The sequence below is a fragment of the Colletotrichum truncatum genome (assembly GCF_014235925.2).
Source record: "Colletotrichum truncatum strain CMES1059 chromosome Unknown Contig_0008, whole genome shotgun sequence".
Classification (NCBI taxonomy): Eukaryota; Fungi; Ascomycota; class Sordariomycetes; order Glomerellales; family Glomerellaceae; genus Colletotrichum; species Colletotrichum truncatum.
In genome coordinates this window covers 1,500,873-1,513,891 of record NW_027222405.1, presented here as the reverse complement: position 1 = coordinate 1,513,891, position 13,019 = coordinate 1,500,873, and the positions used below count along the sequence as shown (strand labels likewise).

Genomic DNA, 13,019 nt, shown 5'->3' with positions numbered 1-13,019 from the left:
TACACGCCCTTTTGGCTCAGTGGTAGAGCGTCGCACTCGTACGTACGTGATTATGCGAAGGTCCACGGTTCAATCCCGTGAGGGGGCAGCTTCTTTTGCTTTTGCGGTATCCGATGACTATTTCTTTACTTGACCAAGAAGCCATCAAAGCAAGCTATTTTGTTTTGCATATTTCGTGTATGATGGATGGATGCTATTCATCGGGTCTTTTTTTGATGACGATTCCTATCATTTTGTTATATCATTCATTGCCTTTTCAATCCAAGTCTGATCCAACTAACCAGCTACACATCAACAGCCAAGTCGACACTTTTCACCTCTAACCTTCTTTTTGCCTCCCTCCACCACTCCAGTCGATTTCTCTCCATCAACCAACAAAACATCGCACGGAACATCAATTGTTCCCTTGGTACCCTCGGGAGTCGTGAGTTCGGCCTCAAGCACATCATCCTTAAGCTCAACAACCGCTCCAAATTCACCTCCGCCGCCTGTCCATCCTGCTCTCGCGCTCTTCAAGTCACCCAGCGCAGGCTTAAAAACCCACTTCTTCCACCCGACAAGTTCCAACCCAACGGCCTTGAAACTAAGCGCCTGGGTAGGTCCGGTAGACCAGCTGTGCGAGAGCGAAGTGTATGCTGCGTCGAAGTTGTATCCCCGCTTTGAACGGTAGTACAAGGACCCGTTGGCACTCATGCCCTCCACGAGCGTCTCGCCCGTCATCAGCGGCGAGTCGAGCATGTACCCCCAAGTCCGCCGCATCAGTCTCAGCGCGCGACGGGGCTTGTTCGCCGTGTAGTGAGCCAGGACCTCGACGCTCGAGATGAAGGGGGAAATGGTATCGGGCAATTCAGGCGTCACGGGTCCGATGTCGTTCCAGTTTCTGGTCAGCGCGGCCGAGACGGCCGAGGCCTGCGATGCGGAGAGCGTGAGGTTGTAGTACAGCGCGAGCGCATTACCGTCTTGAGGGAAGAGCAGGGCACCGGCGGAAGTCTGGTTGTCGCGGTACAGAGAAACTGATTCATCCCAGAGGACGGTGTTGTATGCTTCCTTCAACCTCGCGGCGGCGGCCGACCAGGTTTTCGCCTCGGACTCGCGGCCAGTGTCGAGGGCCAAGGAAGAAAGCACGGCGAGCGTGTGGTAGTTTAGGGCGTTGAGGGCGCTGTTGTAACCACCGCCGCCGAGCCGCGCCCAATCGTTCGGTTCAACCTGCTGCGCGAGTCCCACGTCGTTGTCGAGCGCGCGTATGATGTATTCCACGCCTGCGGAGATGTTGCTCCATCGCGAGTCCACCCAAGCCGTGTCGGTGGTGAAGATGGCATAGTTGAAGCACGCGATCAGCGTCCAGGCGTGATAGGTGTCGCTGCGGGCGCCGCGCCGCCACGAGCCGGTCGTCGGCCCCGCGAACGGAAGAGCACCCGTCGTGGTATTCTGGTAGATGAACATGGTCTCCAGCGCATAGTACACCGACTCCAACCCGACGTCGCCGAGGCCGAGGTACGCCGTGGTGCCGGCGATGCCCAGGTCGCCGGGCCACACGGCCCGGTCCCGCTTCGCGCCGTCGAGGAGCATGGGGCCCTCTGCGCCCAGGGTGGCGTTGTAAGCCCATCCGTCTTTGACCTGCGGCAGCCAGCGGCTGGTGTTGGGCGGGGCGATGTTGGTCTGCGCCGTAAAGACACCGGCATACCACGCGCGGACGAGAACGTCGTCGTCGGGAGTGTAGAAGTGGCCCGAGTACACGCTGGGGTCTTGCTGAGAAGGTGAGTAGCCGAGGTGGCAGACGATGCCGGAAATGGTGACGGGCTCGAACGCGTGGATCGTGACGAACTTGAAGCCGCCTCGGAACCGCTCCGTCGGCATCGTGTACGAGAACTCGCCCAACGGCACCGTCACGTTGAGCGCCTTGTCATAGTCTTGCGTCGGGACGGCACCCGTGTCGTCGGAGATGGCGCGCACGAAGGACGGCGACTCGGCGAAGGCGAGAGAAAAGTGCGGTTCTCCTTCGGATTCCGTCTCGGTACGCATCGAGAGGAGACCCCCGACGTAGCCGAAATTGAGCGATACCTGGCCGCCCTTTTCGAGAGACAGGACGTACGACCCATCTGCGGCGGACGTCACCTCTGCCTCACCCGAGATGGCGTGGATCTGCTTTGGCAGAACATTGCGTGAGGAAGGGCTCTTGATGTAGGCCTCCCAAGGCCGGGCCGGATCGGCGGCGGCGGCGGCGGCGGCCAGGAACGGTGAGAGCAGCGCGAGGCAGCATAAGAAACGCACCATCATGGACTTTTGCGGTTGTGAAACGGTGCCATCTTTTTCTTTCTCCAAAGTTATCCGCGACGGGACGGGACGATGAGCTCTATTTCAAAGGCTCGCGGTGCGGTCAATTTTTTTTTTGGTCCCCTGTCTTTTCTTCCTCTTCTTCTTCTTCCAACCCCCCCAGCAATTCAGTATTGGCTTCCGCGCGGTGGGGTTGGGATAAATGGGATCAAATTTCCCCGCGCTTTTTTCCTCCAGGATCTGGCGGGATGTCGGGGTAAACCTGGAGCGAGCTCTCAGGGCCACGGGGCTCGGGGAGCGGGGTTTGAACGGGAGCCATCGTCGTATTTATTCCGTGTGCCCTTTGGACTGCATATTTTCTGCGAGGTACATATGCCGCCAAGGCGCTGGACATGCTGAACAGGATGTGATCTTTGGAGTCGGCTAATGGAGTCTCTCGCGCTCTGATGGTGTTTCTGCAGCCAAGAGTGAGGCGGAGTTGGTGCATGAAGATGAGGGGGAATTGAGGTTATTCACGGATGGTTGGGCCTCTATTTGCTGACTCAACTCAGTGTTCGTGACGGTAGGGACTTGCTTCATTTCTTCTGGCTGATGTCAACGACTTTTACAGTCTTACAGACCGGCTTTTTTTCGAATAATGAGTCAAGGAGCAATTGAGTGTATACAAAATCGGTGTTCTTTTCATAGCGTATTTACTATTGGTTGTCATTCTCGGCTTCGCTTCTTCATGCCCGCTGTTTAGTGCACTTAAAAATGATCAAATCCACCTAAACCGAACCCATGAACCAGCCAACAGAAACCCATGTGAGGACGCCTGGTTACTGTCGACAAGGAACAGTCCGCATAAATGTAACATCCGAGTAGATTCAAACAACTGCGTAGGTCTGCCAGGGCGGAGCGCGCATCACTATCCAGAAACCCCTGACCTTATTTTGTACCCGAATGAAGGACTTGTCGTTCGGCTGACTTGTCCCCGGCGACGAAGTGCTCCTGCTACTTTCAGCCTCGGCGACCTTAGCGGCAAACTTCTCAGTCAAGTCAGGCATTTTGTGGTGGTCCACATCCCAACATACGCTCACGTCCCTCATTCTCGGACGAGGTATCATCTACAAAGCGGTTTGCCAATAGCACTGAGCTGAAAGGGTGGTGCCTGCGTACTGGTCGATACCGTCTCAGAATGGAGAGTCGTCACTGACAGTTAAGTTCTTTGTAACTCTGCCTTAACCGTGAGACTAATACCCGACTGGTTTGTATGATCATCTAATGCTACCATGTGGGCTTGGGCAGCCTGCTCATTCTCACCCCCAACAGCACCATGGCGCATCAATAGACACTTTGCCCTTATTTGACCCTTCTCCTATGGAAGCTTGACTGGGTCCATGTTTGTTGGTTTGTCTTCGACTTTCCACATAATTATAGGTAAACGTACAGCTTTGGGTAAAAAAATATCGGCTGTTTGTCCGTGGAACTTTGAAGCCACGGATCTCGACGTAGTTCTAGTAGCTGTAGCCATTGTCGAAAGGTTGGAGCCAGCGGAAACTAACATCCTTAAACTCTTGCGAAAGCGGATGACCTGGAGACTCTGCAACGAGGCAACCAGCGCAAGCCTCGGGGACTATAAGAGAGAAGTCGCCGTTCACCAATGGCAAAGCCAGGAGAGCTGTCGGGACTCTGATTTCAGGGAGTGTACGGGGACAAATCTTCTGTGTGTCGGCAACCGTATGGCCGAAGGACACGAGATGCTGGTACTACGCCGAAACAAAAGGCTGAGGTTGTCCCCGGCACTTATAGCCTCTTGAATAACCCACAAGCGAGTATACCAACTGTTTTTACTAAGTCTGTCTGTGAAGTGCATGACCGTCTCCCACTATTGCTGGTTAGCAGCCGCCCCCCGAGGAGTCGTCTTCGTTTGCTTCCGGCCACCAGCTGGAAAATCAAATCCAACTCTACTTGCTCCGACAGCCGAACATCATTTAGATCAGCAGTGGCGAAAGCTCTTCTGTACCTTAGGCAATGTTCATGGCTTAAGTACCGAGCTCTCTGTCTTCTCCATGTGGTGAGATTCTGTCACTGGGAGGCTGCGGTAGGCACTCTTGGTCGATACAGATCATTTGTAGGCCAACGGTATTTGCGGCGTCGACAGCTCGGTTCAGAACGCCGTCCAAGGCTCGGTTTCCTCCAAGTCCCATCCAGTTCTTTTACTTCGTAATGCCGAGGAGTCTCCACGAGCTTGACCTGAACCTTGACTTGAGGTGGCCAACAGGAGCATACCGCAACGTAGTGTGTACAGATATCCCGGAGCATAGAACTACCTCCAGCTCTTTCAGATAGGTCCGGGAACTCGTCTCTTGGTCTGACCAGTCGAAACTTTCGTGCTTTCGACTGTGAGGGACTTCGGGCCACTTTAAGCATATGCGGCACGGTTTCTGTGAAGCTGGTGGCTCGGCGTTTGGGGTCTCGGTAGGAATGTAATTCGGGATGATATCTCCATATACTATCACAACGTTCGCGCTACTGCCGTCCTCATAGATATAGCTGCCGTCTGTCTCTTTCTCAACCTGTTTAGTCTTGAGTTTTCAAAGTTGGGAATGCTTCTGTTCACTTCTAGAGACAAGTTGATAGCCTAGTCTAAGATGTCATCCGGGTTATAATCCTCATCATCCAACTGAATTTTATCCGGGGTATCTTCAACGATCAAGAAATAGCAGCCTCTTACGACCCAGATTTTCGCAATTTCGTGGTGAATACGATACTCTTGACTGCTGTAGCCTGGAACCAAATATAGCTCAGAAACGTAGGAGGGGTGCTGGGGTTCAGCAAGTCGTATTCAGATCATTTGGCACTGGTGCTTCCATCGCCATAGTTGTTAGGCAACATGACTGCTGAAATGAGTAGAGTAGTTAAAAATTCTAGAGTTAAAAGAAAGACATTGTTGTCCTGATACAGATTAAAAGCGGAGAAGGAGCCGATGGCAGATGGAATGTTCTTCTGGTTTCAACCCAGCATGTTGCAGGTCACATAAAAAGAGATATAGTAGGTTTCAAGAGCAAAGCAATCTTTTAGGCTTCCAGGACCATTTTGGCTATTTGGGGCGGAACGATGGCAAATGACGGATGCAGGTCGCGAGGCAACTGGTCTGCCTCGCAACATGTTCACAAGCTTGCCGATTGTATAATAGAATCTCGTTGATACAGCAGTCTACTGGCTTAGATAACACATGAAAAATTTCCAGGCGGATTATAATACGTAAGCTAGCCGGTCGTTTACGAGCGTGGAGTTATTACTTGGAGCGTAGGAGCACAGGAGCGTGGGTGTGAGAGTATAAGGCTACCTGCACTGGCGACTGAAAGTGACGTCTCACGTAAGATTGCGCCACTAAAATGGTGTCAAAATCTGGCAAGCTTTGAAATCCCAAGTCATTATACATGCTACAGCTTCTGCTCAAGGAAAAGAAAATGGTTCCTGTGGTGGGACATGAATATCACACATTCGCCGTGTTTACACAAGTTAAGGCAGCGAAAGGCTTGGTCTTACTAGAGCAAAGAGGCATCCAAAAGAGACGCGAAATGGCAACATGAAGACGTGGACCGATAGGTTGCAGATACAGAACAGTAGACTCTGATAACTCCGGACGCCGCGGAACAGCCACTAGGTGACTATGTCCAGGGGCCTAAGACTAGGAATAGACAAGTGGGACTAGTAAGTAAGCCGTTGTTGAGATTGTAGAAGAGAGAAACCTGGAAGAAGGGCTCTATTGGATCATCATGCTTTTTTCCCGGAGTTAGCTGCTTGAATGCTTGGGAAAACGAGTATGACGGCAACGGCGATATGTAAAACAACAGGTTCGGAAATCCGAACCCTGTAATATTCCTACGCGTTCTCAAAGCAGCCACTTGGATGACCTGCATGTTTCTTGCTCACTCTGAATCTCCTGAACAAAAGTCACTGATGCATGATTTGACGGCATACTTGTCGTGATTGGTCCTCTTCACCAGATCGGTTTAAAGGTCACCAATGTCAGGAATCGGGACATGCACCCGTTTTCCCCCAAATGAAGTAGCTCAAAGAAACATGTCAGTCCGCAAGCGAAGCGGTAAAGACTGGACCGAGGAGGCGGTATAATATAACCACATCATACCTCGCTGGAGGATACGACAAGTGTTTGGTATAGTGCCACCAGCAAACACTTACTTCGAGATCCAAAACATGCATACTTTAAATAAAAGCGTTTGAAGCAAGCACGAAGATCGCAACAAGGACTGCGGATTTCGCTCAGCCACCATTCAAGGCGAACCTGGACCCTGGACTAGGAAGAAAGAAGCCCAACACAGCATCGAAGCTAGCCCCCAAACCACGAACTCCGTTACCAGGTTAACCCAGAAATCAAACAGAGCAACAAACCTTTTGATCCAACAGAAAGCAGGGGCAGATAGATGGCAATGTATCAAATCCTTCTAGAATCCCCATGTGTCGTCATAAGCCCCTCCGCAATAGACAAAACGACCCTAGACGCTTATATCCCGATAGCGTCAGCCACAACCGATAGCTTACAAAAGGTCCAATATGAGCCCACACATGCAGAAACCACATGGACTGCGCCGCGCTCAGCGAACGAAGCTTCTGGAGCCCATAACACCCGCGCCACCAACAATGAATAAAAAAAAGCCAGGGAGCCGGTTCAAATATAGAAATTGAACAAGGCATAGAACAGATTGGACTTTGAGTTTGTCCGCAAGGGAACATCTTCGGAGCGGGGGGTGTTTTTTTTTTTTCCTTTTCGTAAGTGGTGAGTGGAGGAGCATCATCTCTCAAAGCAGGACGAGCTTGTTGGTGCTAGCAGAATCCTTCATCCACCTGAGCCCAAGGGGGCGGCACAGCCTGGGGGTGCGGGTTAAGGTACCTAGATTGAGGTATGCGTGTGCGTGCGTTCCGGCGACCAGAAACGGGAGGTAAAACAGGCCAGTGCCAATGTTGTTGGTCCTGCGATGGCATTCCGCTGCCAGGGAACTGGAGACGGGTAGATTGGATAGGTACCGATGGCGCGGTGATGGGACACGGTTTGACATCGGGAAGAAAGCCCGCAAATGTCAGCCACCCTTCGGCAGAGTGAGATAACGGAACCAACGAGCTGGGTAACTTGTGTCCCCAACGTGCATCGTTATGCTTCGCCGTGAGACTGCTTCCGATCTTGCACAATGCAATCTGGTTGCCACCATCTTGTTGCATTCTTCAGCATCCACATCATCATCATCATCATCATCATCGTGATGCCCTTCTTCTATTACTTGCTTCGTCGAAAAGGGGGCTTTGGCAGTTTGAGTTACAAAATGATAAGGGCGTACCAAAGAAAGGAAAAATAAAAAAATAAAAAGAAAAAGCGGCCCCCCTCCCCTCCATCTGGCGTAGTCTCATATCTCTTCGGCTGCAGGTGAAATTAGATAGTCGCTGGTGGGTAGTCACGGTTTCATCATCGTCAAGGCACCGTTGACGTCTGAATAGCCTCATGGTCCGAGCCATCAGCCCAATCCTTCACTCAGGACCCGCGTTGTCCCTGGCGGAACATCTGCAATGTGGCGTTGGTGGTGTCCCAGGTGGTGATTCGGAAAGGCTAGGGTGATGAGCCGTTGGCACCCAAGTCCCCACGGTGCCAAGCATACCAAATGCTCCTTTGGTCCAAGACCCATAGAAGACAGTCCATTGAACATGGTCCAGAAACGAAGGCCCATAGATAGAAGGTGTGTGGTCGTGGCCCTGGGGCTGTCGGAGACGACTCCGCAAAGTTTGCCCATGCAGTTGGTTACTTTTACTCTCGTCGCTAGCGGTCCAGGTTGCGGCCATTCCATCATGCTAAGGGAGGTTGATATGGGCTTGAGGACGTAGTAGTATACCAATCAACCAAGTAGTATGTAGTCTTGTCCGTCGCATTCGTTTCTGGGGGGTCCCAATTCTCCAATGCAACCCCATTTCAAAAAAGGGAGGGGTTGAAAGGGCGAGACGGCCGAGCTGCATGAGAGCATGAGAGGGGGGGGGGGGGGGGAGGCCCATCGACGACACCAGCGTGTAATCCTTGGTCATCAATTTCACTTACCACCCGCAGCTGCAGATCCAGTCTTTCACATCCGCCGATCGGGTATGGCGCGTACGACATCCAACGGCGTCTGTCCGAAGAACAAGGGGGAACAACAAGGTGAGTCAGTAAGAGAGCAAATGAACGAAGAGGAACATGACCATTAGACCATTAGAACAGGAGCCTGGAGAGGAAACATCCAACGCACTACGTAGTATGTCAGGGTCTGGGGTACCCTACCCTACCTACCCTTCACAACGGCCGTAGCCGAATCCTTCACCTCCCATATGATTACCCACACCATCCCATTTGTCCAGCGGAGGAGTCGAATCCTCGTCCACCCCCCCGGTTGCAGTTTGCTGCGGCTAGGAATTGGTTCTGGAGAGGGCTGGGCTGAGGGATTCTTCCCAAAATCCCCAAGACAATGTTCAAGGCACCCAAGCCGGATCAAGCAAGATCCTGCCCTGCCGGTACCTCTTTCTTAGTCCCAACGCAGTGGATAAGTTGTCTTGTACCAGGTTTCTCTCGCATATGCCCCAATCAACACACGTTGATGCCCACACTCTCGCCAGTTGTTGTCCAAGATGGTTAGTCCAGGCCTTGACCGAAGCCAGGTGGTTCGTGCGTACGTACATCCATCCACGGGTCTCCGCCACCCGTTGGCAGGCCCTCAAGCAGGAGTCTAACCGACCGGGTACTGGGGTGCTCGAGTCCTGGGGGGTGATGTGTGATTGATGGATGGGATGCTGCGCTAGCTGGCTCGGTGCACCATGGGGACTGGGCACGTCGCCGCCTGCGCGTCCTTGGTGAACCACCTGCGCGTGCAGGCGGTACAATGGTGAAAGTGGATAACATTTTTGGCTTCGCCGCATGCTCTGGTTATTGTGCCGCAACGCCCGCGCCGCTTCTGAGTGACATTGGAACCGCCTTTCGTTAGAACGGGAGCAGGAGAAGAGAGAGGGAGGGAGGGAGACAGAGAGAGAGAGAGCGCGAGACAGGGACTGAGAGGACTGAGAGGACTGAGAGAGACAATACGGAGTATGCATAACGAGGTCCTTATTCCTGGTAATGCTGGCAAACAAGCGGGGTGGGTTTTGTCGCGGGCCTTTCGTCCAACAATCTAGGCATTGCCTATGTACCGGGGGGGGGGTCTGTTTGTCCAGAGCGCACTTCAAGCATCACCGGCTCCGGTATACCCTGAACCCTCCTCCTCCTCACCTTTCATCTTTCTTCATAGTCTTAATCCCCGACAACAATAACAACAACACTTACACTGCCAACACGCCGCAGGACTACTCCGCCCAACTATCCTCTTGAGGCGTTAAATGAGGCAACTTCGAGGGTTACAATCTCGTCGTCGCTCATCTATTTCACGAGGACGAGAGCGATCCACTCAGGCGGCCGACCCAACGCTATTCCTCTCTTGGAGGTTTCTATTCGAGGTTGCGCGATGAGGGCGTAGCCATCAGGGATCTTTGCGCCCCACGGTGACCCCATCTCTTTCGACGGGGCCTTGTGGGAAAAATCTCGTCGTTGACCCTCTCCTAGATCCCGGCACACGGAAGAAGGTCTGCCCTGCCTAGTTCATCACAAACGGACCCCCTTCCCCCCGATGCTAACGTAAAACTCATCGCTTGGGGAATGCTGTGCACAGCTTTGAGTTGCCAGGATTCTTGACATACCGGGGGGGAGGAGGAGGAGGAAGAGGAGGAGAAGGAGGATGACGATGAGGGGGGCCATTGTAGGCTGATTTGATATGAAATTTGTTCGTTATTTTTCGGTACTCTCGCATTTGCCTCGGTGTTTCGCCGGTATGTTTGACAAAAGTCCCAAAACTTTTCGCCTCACCGAACCGCTCTGTTGCTCACCGAGGCCACACCCTCCTCTAACACTGCAAAGCTGCAAAGCAACCGTTGCCGTCAAAGATTCCGACTGCCATATGACTTGCCCGTGCCGCTTAATTGCCGCACACAGAGTGTGTGAGTTGATGGGCCTTTCCGGTCATTGCTTACCCCTTTCGACGTGGGACGCGGACTGAATCCACTCAATTCAACCAAAGAGGAAAATGCTTTCGGATTGGCTCTTCTCGCATCAATTTAAAGTGTATGGAGATCATAATAAAATGTTTATACTCGATAGCTTTATTCATTATTGCCATTTTCCATTGCCGCTGACGGCAACATGTGTTCTAGAAATGCCGAGTTCGACGAAGTGAGAGGAGAAGACTTAGGAGAAAAATAACGACAAGCCCCAGTTATTCCAAACAGAACCGTATACATAAGTAAGCCCCGGATTCGATTATGCCAAAAGGGCAAAGTGAAAGTAAAGAAGAAGAAAAAAAGTTGATACCAAAAGACGCCTGTGACAGTGTCGATTCACACGTCAAGTTTAGGATCGCCAATGAAACCCGAATCAATCCCATCCGTTAAACCCTGAAACTTTTTTTATCCCACTTGAGAGCCGTTCCACCCCGCACCCACCTCTCGTGGGACGTAACACCCCCTCTGGAGCTCATCAAGGGTTGAGCTTGCCAGACAAAGATTGCTTGGTCCACGGTCATATACCGAACCCTTTTCTTCCATCATGTCTGCTGCCTTGTCAAGTCAAGCCGCAAAATGCCCGTGTCAGCCCCGCATCCGTTCTGGACAGACTTGTCGAGCGTGATTAGGCATGTTGTGTGTGTGTCTTCGGCCGTATTCGAGTCAGGCCCAAAACGCAACACAGGCACCCCTTGAGTCGACATGTCTGATGCGCATCCAAGGCCCCTGAGTTAGGCCGAAAGTCCGCCATGCCATAGTGACCACGATGACCATTAGCTGTGGCATACGTTGTCAGTGATATGTCTCTACACGACGGCAACACCACTGCAGACCTACTGATGGTGCGAGCCTTTGCTCTCCTTTTTCTTGCCACTGCTCTTCTTGGAGGATCCTTTGCTCTGCCCTCTTGTCTCTATCCGAGGAAGGAGACCGTCGAAGATGGCCGTCTGATCGTATCCTTTGCCTTTGTCGTCGGGGGAGGTTCCCTTGGAACCGCTGCCGTAGGAGTTGTGAGGGTCCATAGTGTTGCTTGATGTTCTTAAAGCAGCAATCTCCATGACCGCTGTGTTAGTTCACGACCTTGAGACGTGGGCAATGGAGACTTACCGTGCTCTCTTGTAGTTTACGTAGGAGATCGCTGGCGTTCTGTTGAGCGTGTACAGCTTGGATGGGTGTCTGATGAGAGGAGGAGCTCATGGAATTCCGGAGAGGCTGTTGACCTTGCTGGCTCATTCTGAAGGCAGCCTCATTCGAGGTTTATATTCTTCAGAAGTGAGGAAGAAAAACACCAGGAAGACTCATCCATAGATATGAAGAACGAGAATAGATCGTTGGGGAAGGGACTTTGGAACGTTGAATAGCCAGCATTTCCGGGCGAAGCTTGAGCAGGTGGACAGTCGGAACGTAACTGCCATAGCAGCTCAAAGAACATTGAAGGCTTGGCCAGGAACTAGGCAGAGAGTCGTTGGTTGGCTTGCGGTCAAGTCAACCTACAACCCTTGCCGGCCCCCAAGGCAGGCGATGGGGGTCTTGCTGGGGACAATGAGGACTCTGCCTGATGAGCCCCGTTTCTGGAACCGGTGTTTGCCCGTCCACAGGAAGAACTTTTGCAACTATACTTGCTCGCGCTCAGAAAACAAGATCATTCCGATTGAGAAACGGGCGGCGACATTATGAAGAGGAGGGATGAAAAAAGTTCTCAGGCTGTGGCAGAGTCCGATGGCTGCCCTACTTACAGCCATGGCGGAGGCGGTCTTGTGTTAAACCAAAGTCCCGTCGTGACAGATCATGTGCGTGTGGCAGTTCCGGGGGCCACCACTACCAGTCAGCATAGTCCCCCGGGATGTGCTCTTATGTGGGTAGCTAGCTGTAGCCGACTGCATAGCCCAATGTGATTCGCCCTTTCACTCTCTGTATGAATGCTATCCTAGGGCCATTACGAGTCTGAATGGCCTCAATCCAACACCGGATACAGACTTAAGATACAACAATTGTTGCCGCAGCGATGACGATGCTACCCAAGAGCCCTGAAGGATCCGATAAAGTCGTATACCTGCAGCCCCAAGATTCAAGTGTAGGGCAATATTGGTTGCTTAAACGCCGCATCGTGGCAGTAGGCGACCTTCATGAGCGTAGGGCTGAGGTCTGACCCAATCCCATGGCCCGCTCACGACACTAGATGGTCGGAAAGTGGCCTTTGCCGTCTCCCGTTTGCGCGCGGCAGCGGTCAATTCGGCCGTGCTTTCTACCGGCGCCGATTCCAAATCGGAGTCATTCGCAAGCGGCGTAACAGTTACAATGACGAATGTTTAAGTCATATGGACACGATGCACTATCTGCCGGTCTGTATACGACGGCTTTCACCGAATGACACGCCAATCTCACCTGCGGCACGTCATCGTATTGTCGGCGACTTTTGACAGTAGTTCTCCCTGTTATACGAATGACGCATTGCACAGCTGCAGAATGGGACTTTTCACTCCGAGTCGGGCTTTCTTAAGCTTGGTAGGCATTCTGTCATCGTTCATTCTGTTCATTGTTGATTGTTGGTTCAGGTTGGGGGCGCAAATGACGAGTCGCTGAAACGTTAGCGACACCCCGTCGATGGATCGCGATGCCTGTTGATGTAGAAATGGCAA

The 13,019-nt window shown here is 52.3% G+C and overlaps 2 protein-coding genes across 2 annotated transcripts; both read right to left on the bottom strand.

Annotated features, from left to right (window-relative positions):
- Positions 1-291: 291 nt before the first annotated feature.
- CTRU02_211908 (peptidase family m28 family) lies at positions 292-2,277 on the bottom strand (the record flags this gene model as incomplete). Its single annotated transcript, XM_036725560.1, has 1 exon — positions 292-2,277. The coding sequence occupies one exon, from the start codon at positions 2,275-2,277 to the stop codon at positions 292-294; it is 1,986 nt and encodes a 661-aa protein (XP_036582765.1).
- Positions 2,278-11,213: 8,936 nt separating this feature from the next.
- Positions 11,214-11,613, bottom strand: CTRU02_211907 (uncharacterized protein; the record flags this gene model as incomplete). The annotated part of the gene is made up of 2 exons (XM_036725558.2): positions 11,214-11,432; positions 11,488-11,613. The coding sequence occupies 2 exons, from the start codon at positions 11,611-11,613 to the stop codon at positions 11,214-11,216; spliced, it is 345 nt and encodes a 114-aa protein (XP_036582763.2).
- Between the last annotated feature and the right edge of the window lie 1,406 nt (positions 11,614-13,019).